Raw genomic sequence first — 19,361 nt, forward strand, 5'->3', positions numbered from 1 at the left:
CCACATTTGAGATTTTTGGTTTCAACCTCTGTGTCTTTGTGAGACGCAGCGTAGGTGAATGGATGATCTCACGTGTGGTTCCCACCGTGAAGCATGGAGGAGGTGGTGTGATGTTGTAGGGGTGCTTTGCTGGTGACACTTAGTGGGACTATCATTTGTTTTTCAACAGGACAATGACCCAACACACCTCCAGGCTGTGTAAGGGCTATTTGACTAAGAAGGAGAGTGATGGAGTGCTACATCAGATGTCCTGGCCTCCACAATGACCTGAACTCAACCCAATTGATATGGTTTGGGATGAGTTAGCCCGCAGAGTGAAGGAAAAGCAGACAACAAGTACTCAGCATGTGTGGGAACTCCTTCAAGACTGTTGGAAAAGTATTCCAGGTGAAGCTGGTCGAGAGAATGCCAAGAGGGTGCAAAGCTGTCATCAAGGCAAAGGGTGGCTACTATGAAGAATCTCAAATATAAAATACATTTAACACTTTTTTGGTTACTACATGATTCCATATGTGTTATTTCATAGTTTTGTCTTCACTTTTATTCTAAAATGTAGAAAATAAATAAAAACCCTTGAATGAGTAGGTGTGTCCAAACTTTTGACTGGTACTGTATATCAGCTCAATCAGAAATTAAGTGTCAAGCGCGGTATTATCTATTGCTGATTGGATTGAATGGGGAGTTCCATAGCGCGGCACACAATTGGCCCAGCATTGTTCAGGTTAGGGGAGGCCTTCATTGTAAAATAAGAATTTGTTCTTAATACATTGGCGCTCATACTGTAATAGATGTTGGATATGCGTATATATTTCTTCTCCAGCTAATTTCTTCGATTAGCAACATGTAACAAAGTGGACATACTGATATGACATACAATTCCCAGCGAATTAAAATTCAGAGACATTATTTATCATTTCACCAGTTGGTTATTTTATTTATTTTCAGCAATAACACCAAATGTATTTCTATTGTCTTTTTCGCTTGCTATCTTGGGAGATGCGTTTGAATTGTAAACAATGAAAATGATCAAATACATTTCAGAAAACTCCTGACAAGCAGTGTATGACCAGGGAAGGGCAGACCGTAGCCACCCTTCCTCATTTCTATAACAATACATGTCATCTTATAGCTTTGAGTCTCTCATATTTACATAGATACAGCCAGGTTCCAGCTCAACACAAGTGAAACCTCTTGTTTTTTTTTCTGTTTTTTTTCTTTATTTTCTTAAAGAATTATATGTACATCCTTAACCCCTAGCTGCCTGCTGCCAGGGTACACAGTTAGAATGACTTACTTAATTCATGTATCTATTCTTGATTAATTACTTAAACTGTAAATCAACTTTATAGCAGAATTTTGCAGCACAACTCTTACAAATAAAGTGTATAATACAGAGCTCAAGACATTGTCTTTCGGATAAAAATGGGAAAAAAAGGAAAATAAACAAAAACATATTGCACTTAAAGCCAGGACAGCGGTGGACCTGGTTTGTGGTTAGGGGAAGGGAGAGCTTTCATCTGACTGCAATGGGTGAAGCATCCTGCAAGATATCGAAATAAATAGGCAGACCTTTGTACAGGTGAAGCGTTTGTTTTATTTTTTATGTCTATGAAAAGAGCAACCTCCCAACAGTATTGCTCAGTATACTTATGGAGTGCAGGTTTGAACTTAAAACGATAAAAAAACAAAAACATTTTATGTGTAAAAACAAAAATGAATAACAATAAAAAATCAAGCTTGGAAGCTTCATAGTCAAGTGCCTTAATGTCCTGAGAATGCTGCCTCGTTGAGTCTAGGTGGCGCTACAATGAATTGCTTATCAGAACACAGTCAAGTGTTGCTTCTCTTTTTTTGACGGTCTTTGGAAACAGGCAGAAAGTCTTTTCGAGTTAGAGTGGCACATCTCTGCTTTTGCAGTTTTGGTCTGTTCCGTTGTTGATATTTTTCCAGCTTTCTCTCTCTCGCTCTTTTCCCTCTGTTCCTCAGTGTCTTTTGCTGTATGATTTGGATGAATGCGACAAGGTGAGACCCTGTGAGAGAATGCTGAACAGAACAGATGCTGACTGTGCTTGAGAGAGTTGTGTTTCACCGTGAACAGAAAAAAAGAAGATGCAAAACCAGACAAAAAGCGGCTTTTCGTCCAGTCATCCAGACATTGATCCAGCTATCACGTTTCTCCTTTTTCTCGCAAGCCCGTTTAGAAATGGTCATTGTGAGACATTGAGAATCTAGGACAAAACAAACCTTTGCGTCGTACCAACAGCATTTGAACTGGCTCTAAAGGAGGAGGAGGATGGGGGGGTGTAAAACAAAAAGAAGGAAAATAATCAACAAAAGCGCCAAAACAGTACCGGACTGTCTTCATGTCTGCGGAGGTTTCAGCACCCCATCCTTTCTACAGTACGTCCGGACAAACCAACGTATATCGTTATGAACCACAGACAGTGATCAATTATCAATGAGAGTGATCAGAGAAGCGTCCAGCAGTCACGACTTGACCAGCTGTCCTGACTGGGCTCTCCTCTCCATCCAGCCATCCACCATCGGTCCGTCATCATGGTCGTTGTGGAAACAACATCCCCCTCAATGCCACAGCCTAGCTTTCTGTCTCTCTCACACCCAAATTATAGTGGGACAGGAAGATGGCAGAAACAAAACAAAACAGCGAACGTATAAAAAGAATCAACACCCCTGCTTTCAAGTCAATGTTTTCTCTCTTTCGTCGTTGTCTCTCACTTTCTCTCTCGATCTTTGTGTGTTTACGACGATGAGGAGGTGGACGTGGTGCTGGCCTTCTTCTGGTTGACTAAGTCCATGTAGAGTTCTGAGCGGAGGAAGCGGGGGTATGAGTCCTTCTCCATCAGGCCATATATCCTGCGCTGGGCCAGGTCGAAGCAGGAACGCGTCACGTTCTGAAGGTTGTCCTTGGTGTGCTCTCGGGTGTACGAGTCCAAGTTCACCTGAGAAAGGGAACGAGGGAAGGAGGGAAGGGAAGAAGCAGCAGAGCAGGTTAGTTTCAGTGCTACTGAAAACTGGTTCCAGTTGTTGGGGCTGATTTGTGACTTGAAGTTTCCACCCGGCTCTCCAGGTTTGAAACAAAAAGGGAAAGGGGAAAAGTGAGGGAGTCTATTTGGTGCGTGTCAGGTGGCCAAAGAAAGCCAGTTTGTCTGGAATGATCTCACGTCCTCTCCAGCTCACTTGTTCCCTTGTGGGAGCACCTTCTGACAGGCATTACACATTCATCACCTAACATCTTTAGCAGGGGAACAATGCTGCGGAGGCCGGCCAAAAATCACTGCTTTTTCTATTTACAGCAGGAACAAGTTCATTCATGGCCTAGTTTCTGTCAGGCAGGAGTTAGAAGGGGACATTCGAAAAAGGCTGAATCAAGACAAGTGAGGTTGGAATTAGAGAACACTATCTTAATTGAGGGGCCGCTGACTAAGTCTTTTCCAGTAAGTCAAAGTAAACAATATGGAAAATGGAAATGGAGAGCTCATTTCGGTATAAACATTGCCTAATGGCTGGAGAGGGTAAATTACAGTTTAATGGTATTTTCCACCATCCTTTGTGGGTACGGGTCTGTGTTTGTATGGGGATTGCTGCTCACCTCTTTACAAGACTGGATGGCGATGTATTCAGCAAATACTTTCTTGGCTTTGGACGCCATCTTGGATTGCGACTTAATCTTTTTGTAATCCTCGCATGCTAGCCAGAATTCCAGATTCTCTTCGCTGAACTCTGTGCGCAGGAAAGCTCTGAACGCTGCCAGGCCATCTGAAAGGAAGATGAAAGACAGAGGTGTGGGTTAGTGGATGTGACTGGAGAGCCATGGCAACACAGCGGCATCTCTCTCAATGTGGGAGACTACCTAAAATAGCACGGTAGCCAAGTCCATTGAATCACGCTGTTAAAAAGGGTACTACTAAAGCCAGCATGCAGTCACCTCTGAGACACCTATCCAGTCACCTCCCATATGCAACAATTATCCAGCATCACCCCACTGACCCTACACTATACTCTGTTACTTTTTCCTGTCATCGACACCAGTAATTGGAATTCCTTTTTCAATGTCGTCTCTGAACAAAGAGAAGCCTTTCTTGTTCTTAGGTGGGGTCAATTTGCTTGTCAATACATTTCTGTTGATTTGGCTATTGAGATTGGTGTTTTTAATTACTTAAGGAAAAGCCATCAGCAGGGTAAGAATAGCAGGAAGCAGATTCCCACCCTGCCTGGTCGCCCACACCTTTCCGTTCACATGAACCCCCTCGGGGAGATAACATTAAACTGAGAGCAAAGGGAGGAAAAGAAAGGGATTCATGTGTTGTCTCACTAAAGTGTTGTTCCGCTAAGAGGGGGAGTTGAACAACCAACCTCACAGCACTCAGACCAAGGCTATGAATTATGGAAGAATATAAATATAGCAACACTACTCTGAAGCATTCTCTCCCTCTCTCTATCAGCCACCTAGCCTATAATCTGGTCGCTCTCCCCATACACTAATGCATGGTTCTATTCATCCACTGGGATTAGTGGGAGAGCTGCAGCAGTGCTTCAACAGACTGCCCATTCACTGCAGGCGTGCAACAACTCACACACACACTGAATTCACATCGCAAAAGCAACAAGCACAAGCAAGGCATGCATGCTTAATGCACGTCAATATGAGCATATTTACAACCCGTACCAGACACCACCCCCCACCCCCCAAAACACATGCACATTGTTCCTTATTTATAATCAATGCAATTGTTCCCCATGCTTCAGTTCAACTTAAACCAGATACACATTGGACCATATGGCAATCAACCCAGATGGGCATTAGTCATTTCCTTTATCCCCCTGGGTTAGATTGATTAAATGGATGGAGAGAATAAAGAAGGAGAAGAATAAGAAGGAAAGGCAAACTTACATTTATGGGCCAGCAGCTTGTCCAGAGATTCCCCCCATTTGAGTGCCTCCTCCGGGGTGGGCCTGCAAATGAAAGCGGAGCGGTTCTTTAGCAAGCCCATCTCTGCCAGGTTTCTCATAGTGTGACCCATCCGAAGCTCTGTGCTCCACTGTACTGCACTGGACTGGTAAGGAGCGTCAGTGTGGTACTTTGGCTAGTCCTCTGTTCAATTACTATTTCTTCTTCTTATTCTCTCTTTCTTTGTTTTTCTCTCTTTCACACTCTCTGGCACTCTGGGGCTGTGTGTGAGCGAGCGTTTGTGAGTGGATATGAGTGTGTGTGCCTAAAACTGTCTAACTTCCTCCACTAGACTACTCATCTTATACTCCCTCTCACTGCAGCTCGGGAGGCAGGGAGGGGAGGGACTAAGCCGGCCAATGGGGAGAGGGTTTGAACCTGAGGGTCCACCCCCTAGCTTTTATGCCCGCCCCTTGCTTCCCTCATTCGCTCTGCTCTCTGATAGAGGATAAACTTATTTTCCTTCAACACATCTGCAGCCTTATTGACATGGCAACAGAGGAATATAGGACCCAGCCATTTGAATCTATTCTAATAATACTACATGCAGAGACACTACTGGTTCTTTGTTATCATTTTCTACCTTATTGATTTTTTTTTTACATCAGTTACTGTTGCAACTGGCTCCGTGAATAAATTCTCTCTCTCTCTCTCTGTGGACAAAACATGTACGTCTCTCTCTACAACATTGCATGATACAGTATAATGTATGACTGACTACTTTCACATACGCAAAACAAATGGACCTCCTGCTCGCTCTGTTACGGTTGCTGGGCGATATTTATTATATGATGCACGCTTGAATTTAAATAGCAGTTGAGTAGATGCAGCTTGTGTTCAAGCGAGCATACTCTAAAGACGCAATGGCAGACTATACATTAGACATACACTAGCCATTGTACGGGACCAGGATCCATTTTGTCATTCAAACTAGCCAAATAGCTACAGTATAAATACAGTATAGAAATATATATGTAACCATGGATATTGACTGGACCTATCGCTCTGTTACAAGAGTTCACCCATCACTGATCCATCAACATTTCACAATGTTGCAACTCAAAATCAACCACCAGACCACATACATGAAATCTAATACAGATACACTCTCTGAAACATTCTCTATTTAAACAGGTAGAAATAGGAACATAATATAACTATATGGCTGCCTTTACCAAAGCCATAATATCTACCTAACCTGTAACGGCAATCACATCCGTCTTAGCTTACGGATCAACCAGAGATAGTTCAACACATTGAGACGTAATTAATCAGTTATCACTCCTCCTTTCTTCCCTCCTTCATTTCTGTCTTTCTCTCAGTGGCTTTACAAGCGCTTCTTCACAGTGCCAAGTAGTCTGTCTCTCTGAGCCAAGTCATCACCAGCTGGGGTGGGACCCAGAATGCGGGCATGTGACAAACACACACGACAAACACACTGACAAACACACATAGCTACACATAGCTACACACAAAAAAAAAACTCACTTTACTGACTTCAAGGACTTGTCGAATTTTCCAGCTGGGTTGCTTCCGGGAGACTCATTCCTCCTCCTCAGGAAAGCAAGCCGGTTCTTCATGTCTTTGGCCCTGAGTATGGGAAGAAAGAAAGAAAGAAAGAAAGAAAGAAAGAAAGAAAGAAAGAAAGAAAGAAAGAAAGAAAGAAATGGAGAGAGAAAAACAGAGAAAAATGAAGAAAGATATGTGGAGAGACCAAGTGGGAAGAAGGGGGTTGAGTCTTCCAGAAATTAAAAACAAAACAATGAAATCCAAGTCATGGTAAACACAGCTCAAGTTTAAAGACAAACTCCAGCAGTTCAGATCAGTTCCATATGCTCAAAATCAGAAGAGGGAAAAAGTGCCAGGGCTGTATACATTTCAGACTTCAGCAGGATATTCAAGTGCAGTAGAGTAGAGTGGTGTCCAGTGGAAGTTACAGCACAGTGACAGCTAGTATCTCTCCCTCTCCGTTGTCAATGTCTTCTTTCAATATCTCTCTCCTCTAGTTCTATCCCTGGCAGGTCCTTGTGCAGGGAGTGAGTGAATCTGGCAGTGAAGGAGGAGAGACTTACTCCTCTGAGCGATCACACCATTCTCCAGGTGCCGAAAGGGACCCTGAGAGGGAGATAACCCAGGGCCGGGGCCCTCGGGACGGGACACGGTGCACAGCTGCACCCCCTCTACCTCCATCACCCAAACTATACCCCCCCCCAACAACAACACCCTGCATCTCCCTTTCCCATCACCATCTCCCCAGAGACCCTAGTCTTCCATGCTTTCCAACAATCCCTGGCTGGCTCCTGGCTCCTCCCTCTGACCTCACATGCTTCCTCAAAGGGACACGACCCCACACGATTCCCATTTCCTGGTTGATTTCCACTGTGTATTAGTTATTAGCTCACGCGCGAACACGCCGCTGTCCTAGTCACTGTCAGCTGGCCTTATGCCACCAAGAGCCCCAGTGAGACTACCAAACCCAAAAAAGCATTTCATTTTTGGAGCCTGAAAACGCACACACATTCAGTATAAATGCTAACACACACACATTTAAACACACATGCATACTGTACCCATGTACACCCTCACCCTCACCCTCTCTCTGCCAGCATCCAAAGGCCCTCTCCGTGCACCTGATCATGTGGGTTTTCCAGACATAAAAAAAATAATTTAAAAAAACATGTCCTCAAGCTGAGGCTGGTTAGAGTGTTATTGTCTCCTCGTGGCGAAGCTTCTGGAAGTGGCTCTGAAGGCATTCTAGACAGAACTTCTTCTCCCCTCTCCTATCTCTTCAGCAGGATGGGAGAGCGAGAGAGAGAGAGAGAGAGAGAGAGGGGACCATGTGCAACCCCCTCCATCGCGTCCCCCTGACACCGGATATCTCTGCATTCCTCACTGAGCGAGATCAGGAAATTGATTGTAAAAATAAAAAAAGGCAGACCTCAAGGAATGTGAACAATCTTTTTCTAAAATCCTGTTGCTGATTAGTGTGTATTTTTTTTAGGGCTATCTGGGTGACAGGCTTAGCAGCCATTGTGATTCATCTAAAAACAGAAGGTGATCTTTAACAAGGCACCATAAAAGGTTATAGGTGTTGCAATGGGCATGATTTTAATATTCCAGACTAGGGCTGCATGAAACCATGCTCTATCCAGATGAGGAGCTAGCTCTAGTGTGAAGTAAAATTGGGTTGTTTGATGTGGTGAAAAACATTCAACTCTACCTCTGGCACAGTTTTTCTCTCGACAACCCAGTCACCAGTCTGAGGTCAGCACACTACCTCAAATAAAAAGCTGTTTTAGAAAGGCATAAAATCATCATAGAGAAGTGGAATGTATTTGATTGCTCTGTTTTTAGTGTCCATCGCCATTTGGCTTATAACTATGTGAGGTTAAAGCCGAATAGGGGTGCCATGCCAACATATGTGAGAAAAGGGACTCGTTATTTAGGAGCGCTGGCAAATATTTGCAAGCCTAATGATACCATTTATTATGCATGTCTGGTTTCAATACAACTTGAGTGAACTACGCTGGGCCAGGCTGGGTGGAAATCTATGACAGGGCTGTGAACACTGGTCAGTGAGAACTGGGAGAGGGATCTGAATTCACAACTCTACATTGCCACTTTCTGGCTGGATTAGTGTACTACAGAGATATGGCCCTCCATTCTCAACATGTCAATGTACTGTGGAAGAATAATTACTAATAACATTCAATTGTTTGGTTTTAAAAGATGATGACAGTAAAAATCCCCTTCTGATTTACAAATCTCACAATTCTTGGGAGGAATAAACTACAATATAGTGATGAAAACTACACTAAAATGTAATTTTGCTTAACAGACCATCCTACAATCCATTCAAACCATCTCAATATTTCAGTAGTTGAATAGCCTACTTGTTTGTGTAAATGCCATTCTATAATCCTATGCCATGAGTCTATACGTGTTATTGAGAGCCAAGCACATATGAGGCTGCTGAAACGTGATTTAGGCTGAGGCAGTGATAAGGAGGTTAAACACATGGCAGCTCTCTGGCCACGGCCATCTATCACATTGCTTCTGTGATTATTAGCTCATACACTGGGCCTGAGGGGCTGAGGGCTACAGCAAAGGCCAGTATCAGAGTCCCCATTCGGCACAGGGAAGACAACACAGCCACACATCCACACAGCCACAAAGGGCAAGCAGGGGACACATTCTACACAGCTCAGTTAGCTTGTTCACCACACGGCTGGGTGTCGTCAGGCCTCCTGCCCCCAGGCTAGCTACCCCAAGAAAACAAACAACCTGCTGGGAGAACAACTAGTACTGCAAAAAGGTGAAGGGGCAAGAGGGGATCAAGGAAATGTGAGAAGAGACAGAGACAGAGAGAGAGAGAGAGAGAGAAAGAGAGAGAGAGAGAGAGACACAGAGAGAGAGAGAGAGAGACACAGAGAGAGAGAGAGAGAGAGAGAGAGAGGCCCAGCATTGTCTGCTCTCCTTGTCTCATCTCTTTGTCTCCTGCATTTAACCCTCAAACCCTCTCCCACCACTCCTAACTCTGCATAACATACCCCGGCTACAGAGATAATCGCCCACCCACCAGAGGCAGTGGAAGACGTTATGTGTGTTCCTCTCTTCATTAAACATAGCCCTAACCCTGACAGGGCAATCTGCTTCAAAAATGGCAACATCCCTCTACGGGAGATGCTCTCTAATCCCATCCATCCAGAAAATACTTCTGTTCCCACCCATGTTCCCTATCTGCCAGGCAGAGACGTGTGTGTGTGTGTGCGTACTTGTGTCCGTGTAGAGGGGGCTGGAGGGTCTTTGTCGCTGCAATTATCTCAGGTCTTCGTGTTATTCCCACTTCTCCTGGCTCACATTAGAGACAGTAATAGCCTCTCTCCAAGCTAATACTGGTACCATGAAACTGGGCCACGCTCCCAGGGATCTCTCGCTAGCTAGGCACTAAGAACTCAAGGGGAGAGCTGGAGTGCTGGGGAGGTGTAGAGAGACACACTGCAAATGTACTGTAGATGTGCTAGAGTGTGACTGTCTGACTGACTGACTGACTAACAACCACGGGGGCTACAGGGGGGCATGTCAACACCAACAGTAGATCACATTGCGAGATAAAGAACTGCATTGATGTACTAGAAATGTGCAACAACAAAGTAATAACATAAGTACTTTACACATGGGTACTATACTAAGTACTACTGAAGTATTTGGGGGTACCTGTACTTTACAATTTAAAGAATTGACAACTTTTACTTTTCACTACATTCCTAAAGAAAATAACAAACGTTTTACTCCATACACTTTCCTTAGCACCCAAAAGTACTCATTACAGGACAGGAAAGGACAGGAAAATGGTCCAGTTCACGCACTTATCAAGAGAACATCCCTGGTCATCCATACTGCCTCTGGCGGACAAACTAAACACACATGCTTCATTTGTAAATTATGTCTGCATGTTGGAGTGTGTCCCTGGCTATCCGTAAATAAATAAAAACAAGAAAAGGGTGCCGTCTGGTTTGATTAAAATAAGGAATTTGAAATGATTTGTATTTTTACTTTTGATACAGGATAAGACATAATTTTTTCAATTTTCTCCTAAAATGACATACCCAAATCTAACTGCATGTAGCTCAGGACCTGAAGCAAGGATATGCTTATTCTTGGTACCATTTGAAAGGAAACAACTTTAAGTTTATGGAAATGTGAAAGGAATGTAGTAGAATATACCACAATAGATATGGTAAAATATAATACAAAGAAAAAAACAACCGTTCTTTTGTATTTTTTTGTACCATCATCTTTGAAATGCAAGAGAAAGGCCATAATGTATTTTTCCAGCCCAGGTGCAATTTAGCGTTTGGCCACTAGATGCCATCAGTGAATGTGCACAGTTTTAGACTGATCCAATGAACCATTGCATTTCTGTTCAAAATGTTGTATTAAAACCTGTTATGGATCATTCATCGAAAAGTGCAGGAAAATCTGATCACTGAAAATGGGAAAATATATCCATGCGCCACTTCAACCTATTGTTAAACGTGAACCACATCAAATGGGGCCGAGGTTGCAATACCTACAGCTTCCACACGATGGCAACAGTCTTGTCATTTGTCTCGGATTTGTTTCTTGGTCAAACCGACACAAGGCAGCGCATTTTTTCCGGTCTCCGACCGGATGTTTTGGTTGAGAAATATTTGGACATGATATCAGAACGTGGAGCTATTGAATATACATCGCTCCGTGATCATTTTGATAGATTTTTAACGTTTACTAATACCTAAAGTTGCATTACAAAAGTATTTCGAAGTGTTTTGTGAAAGTTTATCGTCAACTTTTTTAATTTTAAAAAATGACGTTGCGTTATCAAACTCAGTTTTTTCCTTGATTACACAGTCTTCATAGATCGATATCCAGGCTATATATGGACCGATTTAATCGAAAAAAAGACCCAACAGTTATGTTTATGGGACATCTAGGAGTGCCAAGAAAGAAGCTCGTCAAAGGTAATGAATGTTTTATATTTTATTTCTGCGTTTTGGGTAGCGCCGGCTACCGCAAAATCTGTCGTTTTAAGTGGCGTTGCAGTATTTTGGGGGTGCATGCTATCAGATAATAGCTTCTCATGCTTTCGCCGAAAAGCTTGGTGGATAGATTCACAACGAGTGTAGCTTTAATTCAATACCTGGAATGTGTGTTTTAATGAAAGTTTGAGTTTTATCAAAAACTATAGGTGTCTCTGAAATTTCCGCTGATTGATGTTCCTTCATGGGAACTTATTCTGCGTCATCCTTAAGAAGTTAATAACTTTCATGTTTAAAATTGTGCACTCTCCTCAAACAATAGCATGGTATTCTTTCACTATAATAGCGACAGTAAATTGGACAGCGAAGTTAGATTAACAAGAATTGAAGCTTTCTGCCAATATCAGATATGTCTATGTCCTGGAATATATTGTTGTTACTTACAACCTCATGCTAATCGCATTAGCCTACGTTTGCTCAACCGTCCCGTGGACGGGACACCTATCCCGTTGAAGTCAAGTATATTTCAGCAATTAGATTTACAATTTGATAAAGCTGCAATATGTAACTTTTTGGGCTACAGACCAAATTCACATAGAAATATCAGTTATCGGTCTGTCATTCTCAGTGAAAGCAAGTCTAAGAAGCAGTATGTGCGCTATTTCTATGCTCCACATTCTTAAATTTTATTTTTGCGTATTTTTCTTCCGTTTTTTTGTACACCAGCTTCAAACAATAGTTTTGGTAATTGAAAATACATTTCACAGCGGTTAGGATGGCACAACAAAGAATTTTAGCAATGAGGAAATGGCGAAGTGATTTCTGCAAAGTGCACAATTAAATATATATTAAACCAAATACTTTAAGACTTTTACTCATAAAAATATTTTACTGGGTGTCTTTCACCAATGTATACTACAGAGTTATACATGTATAGAAGCATGAAAGATGCACATATGCATATTACTGTCAAGTCCCACTATAGAATCAAAGAAAACGCCAAAACGTCAAAGAAAACGCCTATCAGCACCCATTGCCTGATGCCTACAGTCAGTCCTGCTCTGACCTACTTTACTAGATGTTTCCACCATGTCAGTTCATCAGGGTTGTTAAAACACAGCTGCTGTTGCTTTGAAGTGCCTTATACATCCCACCTTCCTGTTCCACCCGGTGGCTCTGTTTCCCAAGGTGTACTGGATCCCCTCTCCACACCTCCAGGCAGCCCCATCCACTACAGCCAGGGGAAGGCGTAGAGGGTAAAGGGATAGGAGGTAACCTTTGGGCTTGTTTTTGCCCCGTCTGCCACTCTGGCTGTTTGCAGTAGATTATGTGCCTGGCCCTGCACCGTGTACACAGAACACACACATAGCTCGCCTCTGTGTGTCTGTGTGTTTGTTTCAAGTTTTAATGTCACATGCACAAGTACAGTGATATGTCTTTCTTGCAAGCTCTAACCCCAACAATGCAGTAATCAATAGCAAAGTCATACTAAAAATAACAAGGTGTGTGTGTGTGTGTGTGTGTGTGTGTGTGTGTGTGTGTGTGTGTGTGTGTGTGTGTGTGTGTGTGTGTGTGTGTGTGTGTGTGTGTGTGTGTGTGTGTGTGTGTGTGTGCGTGTGCGTGCGTGCGTGCGTGCGTGCGTGCGTGCGTGCGTGCGTGCGTGCGTGCGCGTGTGTGTGCGTGTGTGTGTGTGTGTGCGCGTCTGCATAACATGGCATAGCTGCACATGTCCCTGTTATTCCCCACTATGAGGACAACAACAACAACATGGAGATATCATGGAGCAAGGGACAGTAGGGTCCTCACGTTCTTTTACCACAGAGTAAATAAGAATGTGGGTTTCCAGAGTCGTTCTATGGCATAGTGGTAGACTGTTTAAAAACAGAGCAGGCAAACACACTGGGACAGAAAAGTGAAATCTGGAAATATAGTAGTACATTCTTTTCTAACCAAGGCAAATGCTGAACGTAGAAATGTTCCTACATTGTTCAGTATATATAAGTCAACACTGCACGGACCCGTCCCCTCTTAACTGAGCCATCTGCCAAATGTAAATCTAAATGATCAACATTACCCACCTAACAAACCACAGAGACCACATTAGAAATCCAGGCCAATTATTAAAAGACAAGGCCAATCTTTAGCTACAAGTTGAAGTCTCCTCAAAATAGTTTTAATCACACGGGAGTCCTCTCACCCAGCGACTGGCAAATGAGATTCAGAAGAGAGGTCAGCTGGCCTCCTAACAGCTTTTCAGTAGTACCCCACAGAGCCTAAAACATCATCTCCCTCCCTCTCCCTATTCCTTCCTAATGCAGCAGAGAGCACACAGAGCATACTACCCATGGGTTCCAACTTCTTACCTTTCCAGGTACTTCTCCGAGAAGTCAACCATAGCGGGGAACATGGGCACAAGTCTTTAGGGTCCTGTGTGTAGTCCTGTGTGTATAGTGTGTGTGTCAGAGCGTCAGAGCGCTGTGCTCGGGGCAGGGGTAATTCAGTTGTCACATTCCTCTAACCCGGAGAGGCTCTGCTGTAGCTTTATATAGTCCAGGGGCCAGGGGAGGCGGGCTCAAGGCTCACCCAATCACAAGGTGCTATTCTGAGAGGATGGTGCTGCATTCTATCTAAGCCCGAACAAGCCTGGGTTTTATGGGGTAGGAAATGCTTTCATTTTCACAAATATATAATCACTTAATAGCTACTGCTGTTACAACTACACCTGTTACTGCTATTACCTTTGCAACAGCAATTAGTAAACCCTCTAATACTAGACTATTACGAATGCTGCAACAACTAATATTGACCTTGTAGAACTCACTATTACTACTACTACAGCAATGTGACATCCATCTTCACTATCATTAGTAGACATAACTAGAGATGACTCAAAAATCGAAAATCCATTTCCACCATGTTATTTTTGTTCCTGTCATGTAGCACAACAACAGGTGGATATTATACTAGCACATCTGGTGTAATGTTATCCTTTCATCTGGTGTGTGTGTGTGTGTGTGTGTGTGTGTGTGTGTGTGTGTGTGTGTGTGTGTGTGTGTGTGTGTGTGTGTGTGTGTGTGTGTGTGTGTGTGTGTGTGTGTGTGTGTGTGTGTGTGTGTGTGTGTGTGTGTGTGTGTGTGTGTGTGTGTGTGTGTATGGAGTGGAGAGGAATGAGAGAAAGAGGGAGAGGGGGCTAGGTGAGGAGATAGTGGCCTGTCTAGTAACCTGCCTGGATAAAGGCCATACCTACTCAGCATTAAACTCAGGTTCCCTCTTACAAACTTTGTCTAGAATTCAATCAAATATGCTCTTCAAAAACCTACACATTCCGCTTCCTGAGGCTCCTAACGTTTCAGCTACAACAGATTCTCAATATAGGCCATCCAAAAACCAGGTGTCACCACTCTGTGTCTGCATAAACTTAACACAGGTACAGTATGACTGATAACTCCTGCTCCCTCCCCACTTATAATCCCCTACTGGCCAGTATCTAGCACGGTCAACCGGTGTGAGCTACAACAACCACCTCAAAGCAGACACTAAGGCTATGCCACAGTCACCATTTAGCCCTTACCCAGCAACATTCATTAATACTTATTAGCCAATTAACAGTCCAAGCTTAATGTCCATTATAGTCTTGAATAACAGAGTATTAAATACCAGTAAACATTGTTGCAATTGTTTTCCATTCCACAAAGAGTTATAAAGGTTAGGAATAAAGGTTTATTCCTACTCAGGATTCTGAACGTGAGATACGAATGCACAACTCAAACATGTCCAGCAACATCAATGCACGATTTATGCAAAACATCAAGTTGCACTCGCATTGAGCCCATATTGCATAGTTTTCCTAAAACCAATCTCATGTGTTGATTTTCTCCCTACGTACATAAGTGGAAATGTGTGTTAAACATTGGGCTTTAAGGGTTCTACAGACCTTACGTAAACTACGCATATCACAAAATGGGCAGCTCCTTGTAGAACATAGTCCTGCTTACATGGCAGGTGTTGCTATATCAACAGACTTTTGCACAGATTCAAATCTGTGACTCTAGGGAGAGTTCATTATGCTGTTTTGGGGGCAGTATTGTGTAGGCAATGAAGCTGTTGCTTGGAAAAAAGTATGTGAACCCTTTAGAATTACCTGGACATCTGCATAAATTGGCCTTAAAATGCTATCTGGTCTTCATCTAACTCACAACAATAGACAAACACAGTCTGCATAAACGAATAGCACACAAACAATTATAATTGTCCATGTCTCAATTGAACGCACCGTGTAAACATAAACAGTGCAGGTTGAGAAAGTATGTGAACCCTAGGATTATTCTTAACCTCATTGAGCATTCTGCGCTGTGCTCTTGCAGTCATCTTTGCAGGTTGGCCACTCCTAGGGAGAGTAGCAACAGTGCTGCAATTTCTCCATTTATAGACAATTTGTCTTACTGTGGACTGATGAACATCAAGGCTTTTAGAGATACTTTTGTAAACCTTTCAAGCTTTAAGCAAGGAAACCATTCTTAACCTTAGGTCTTCTGAGATCTCTTTTCTTTGAGGCATGGTTCTTCTCAGGCAATGCTTCTTGTGAATAGCAAACCCCAAAATGTTTATGGGGCAGGGCAGCTCTAACCAAAATCTCCAATCTCGTCTCATTGATTCGACTCCAGTTAGCTTTTGGAGAAGTCATTAGCCGAGGGGCTCACATACTTTTTCCAACCTACACTGTGAATGTTTAAATTAAATAAATGTATTCAATATAGACAAGAAAAATACAATAATTTGTGTGTTATTAGTTTAAGCATACTGTGTTTGTACAATGTTGTGACTTTATGCAGAAATCCAGGTACATCCAAAGGGTTCACATAATTTTTCTTGAAATAGGCTGTGCATCTAAAGTAGAATTTTGCATTGATAACTAAATATAATCTCAGCGACTGTTGAAACAATGAAAGGTATTTTATTGAGAAGTAAAATGGTAAAAACACTGGTAGCCACGTGACTTCTGATATGAAGCTCTATTGTTATCTGATGGAACTGAACACATTGAAGCAGCATATTAAACTGGGATAATATTGCAAGTCACACTAGCAAGTATAACAATATTGCTAGGGCATATTATTTAATAATAAATCTGATTGTTTCACATGGAGGTGTGGAAAACTAAAGGCTAGCTAGCTTGCTATGCTTTTGTCAGGCTCAAGTCAGTTAGCTACTGCTAGCAAGGGATGACGCCTCTTCCTTGCTTTCACCCCAAATGAGAAGACAATAAAAAATACAAAAACACGGCCCATGTTAAACAAAAGGCGTGCATTGATCCAAAAAATCTGACTCCATCCAAATGCACACACACACGGTAAATTACGGCCTTTAGGGGTTCTTTGAGCCACAGGAATGATCTACAGCTTTGTATCCTGACCTGGCCTCCTATGTATGTATGGGGGGCCTCTGAGAAGACTGAAGGTTGCATAGTGTATACACTCTTTGGTGATTGGACCAGGAGTAAGATCATGAGGAGATAAAGTCTGGAAAGGTTCAAGACACATACAGAGGCCCAGAGGGATGGTTGAGAGGTCTTCACCAAGGAAGGGGGGAGGAATGAAAGACAGAGCCAGGGGGGGGAAGAAGGAGCATGATTTACAAAGACAAGGCTTCAGGTTTCAGACTGAACTCGGTCTCCTGGTTAAAGAAAACAATGGAGAAAGGGAAATCTGATGGATGGATGTGAAAAGGAGAGAAAAAGAATACCTGTTAAAGAAGAGGTCATGGGGGTAGTAGGGACAGGTGCAGTTTACAGCTACATAGTTGAGTAACTCAATAGATTGTCACGGGTTCGAATAAAGGACATTGTAGATTCATCTTGAGCAAAGTGCTTAATCAAGGAAGTATATGTAGCACACACTAACTGGAAACATGTAAGAGATATAACTGTGATTACCCTACGGAAAATACTCCTGTAACCCCAACCCAACACAATTAAATTGTAATCCAGCCGTTGTACACGTCAATCCCCAGGTTCAGCAATATCCTCCCTACCTATGCTTTTGGGAAATTACTCAAAAGCAACAACTCTACTCTGCTTTCTTGTAACCCGCTGCGCTGTAACCCACATATGCCTGATGGTGTAAGTGACTGCATATACTGTTTTACATGATTATTCCCCACATCTGGCGTGTCACGTTCTAACTTCCCGGAGCTCCATCTCATACTGAATAGGCTGGGGTATCAGCCGGTAGAGAGGACCAGATACCCAAGACAGCATACACAGGTACTGGATGTTGTCGACTGGTGTCCCGCTAGCGCCTATCCCTATCCCTATTAACTAGGCGTAAATATCGAGAACATAGATTGGAATTGGGTCAGTCACATTTGGCTCAATTGAGGCTAGACAGAAAATTCTAAATTGGAAAAACCTCCAAGAGAAGACAACAATAGACATCCACTCAACATGCACATATGTAGGATTTAAATTGATCAGTATTTTGTTGCTGATACTTTTCCTGCAATGCAAGAAATGAATACGTGAGTTTTAAAAAGGCTTCTAAATTCTGTAATTTCCACTTTGACATTTCAGGCTTGATTTGCCCTATTGAAAAATGTATCAACCCTTACAAAAATTTACATTAATTATAATTCACATTTCCTGATGCTGCAGGGTTATTTTTCTGCTATAGCAATCCGGCTCAAATTAAGATCCTACATCTGTAGACTCACTTCAGAGGAAGTGTGACATTGAGGTGACACTTAAGGACTTGAAAACAGACACTTTAGTCACACGCACACACACGCGCACACACACACACACACGCACACACACACACACTTAGGAGGTGTGGTACATCCCTCTCAACAACTGCACATTTACATTCTCAAACTCTCAGCTGCATAAACAGACTATCCTGGGGCATTCAAAAAGTGGCGAGGGATACCAAAATGTGTCAAGTAGTGACTTATGTCATTAACATCTAAACTGAAAATACATGACATTGTATTTACTTAATGATTATGCTCAAATGTGGCTTTTGACGCTTCTGATTTTAATTTTCGTCAGCTGTTGATATGCTGAGTAGCTATCAGCATTCAGGCTGAGCAGCCATTTTAAATGGACATTGTCCTCTGGCTGTGAATTCTCCTTTCGTCTCCATGTGATAGTGTGAAGAAGGCTCAATCAACAGCTGATGAATCACTGAGGCGATAATGGCACAGGAATCCCCCTCAGCACACACATTTGACAACACATACAGTGCATTCGGAAAGTATTCCGAAGACCCCTTGACTTTTTCCACATTTTGTTACGTTACAGCCTTATTCTAAAAATGATAAAATCGTTTTTTTCCCCCTCATCAATCTACACACAATACCCAATAATGGCAAAGTGAAAACAGGTTTCTATAATTTTTTGCAAATGTATAAAACAGAAAAGCAGAAATACCTTATTTACATAAGTATTCAGAGCTCAGGTGGAGCCTGTTTCCATTGATCATCCTTGAGATGTTTCTACAACTTGATTGTAGTCCACCTGTGGTAAATTAAGTTGATTGGACATGATTTGGACAGGCACACACCTGTCTACTGCATATAAGGTCCCACAGTTGACTGTGCATGTCAGAGCAAAAACCAATCCATGAGGTTGAAGGAATTGTCCGTAGAGCTCTGAGACAGGATTGTGTCGCAGCACAGGTCAGGGGAACCAAAAGATTTCTGCAGCAATGAAGGTCCCCAAGAACACCCGTGGCCTCCATTATTCTTAAATGGAAGAAGTTTGAAACCACCAAGACTCTTCCTAGAGCTGGCCACCCGGCCAAACTAAGCAATCATGGGAGAAGAGCCTTGGTCAAAGACGTGACCAAGAACCCGACGAACACTTCGGGACAAGT

General features: G+C 42.7%; 1 protein-coding gene across 15 annotated transcripts in view; it reads right to left on the reverse strand.

Annotated features, from left to right (window-relative positions):
* Positions 1–903: 903 nt before the first annotated feature.
* The window catches only part of LOC118387534 (regulator of G-protein signaling 3-like), a 217,559-nt gene continuing 199,101 nt past the window's right edge, over positions 904–19,361 (reverse strand). For 8 of the 15 annotated variants that reach the window (XM_052459849.1, XM_052459846.1, XM_052459848.1 and 5 more), the window contains 4 exons: positions 6,458–6,559; positions 4,913–4,974; positions 3,611–3,777; positions 904–2,960 (listed from right to left, as the gene is read on the reverse strand). In XM_052459849.1, the coding sequence (XP_052315809.1) occupies positions 2,760–2,960; positions 3,611–3,777; positions 4,913–4,974; positions 6,458–6,559 (532 nt within the window). In that variant the 3' untranslated portion in view covers positions 904–2,759. Of the gene's footprint in view, positions 2,961–3,610; positions 3,778–4,912; positions 4,975–6,457; positions 6,560–6,844; positions 7,197–7,561; positions 12,977–13,853; positions 14,019–19,361 lie in introns of those variants that run through there. The other 7 variants (XM_035775988.2, XM_035775986.2, XM_035775985.2 and 4 more) reach the window with 7 other exon arrangements.

Source organism: Oncorhynchus keta, chromosome 13 (genome assembly GCF_023373465.1).
Source record: "Oncorhynchus keta strain PuntledgeMale-10-30-2019 chromosome 13, Oket_V2, whole genome shotgun sequence".
Taxonomy (NCBI): domain Eukaryota; kingdom Metazoa; phylum Chordata; class Actinopteri; order Salmoniformes; family Salmonidae; genus Oncorhynchus; species Oncorhynchus keta.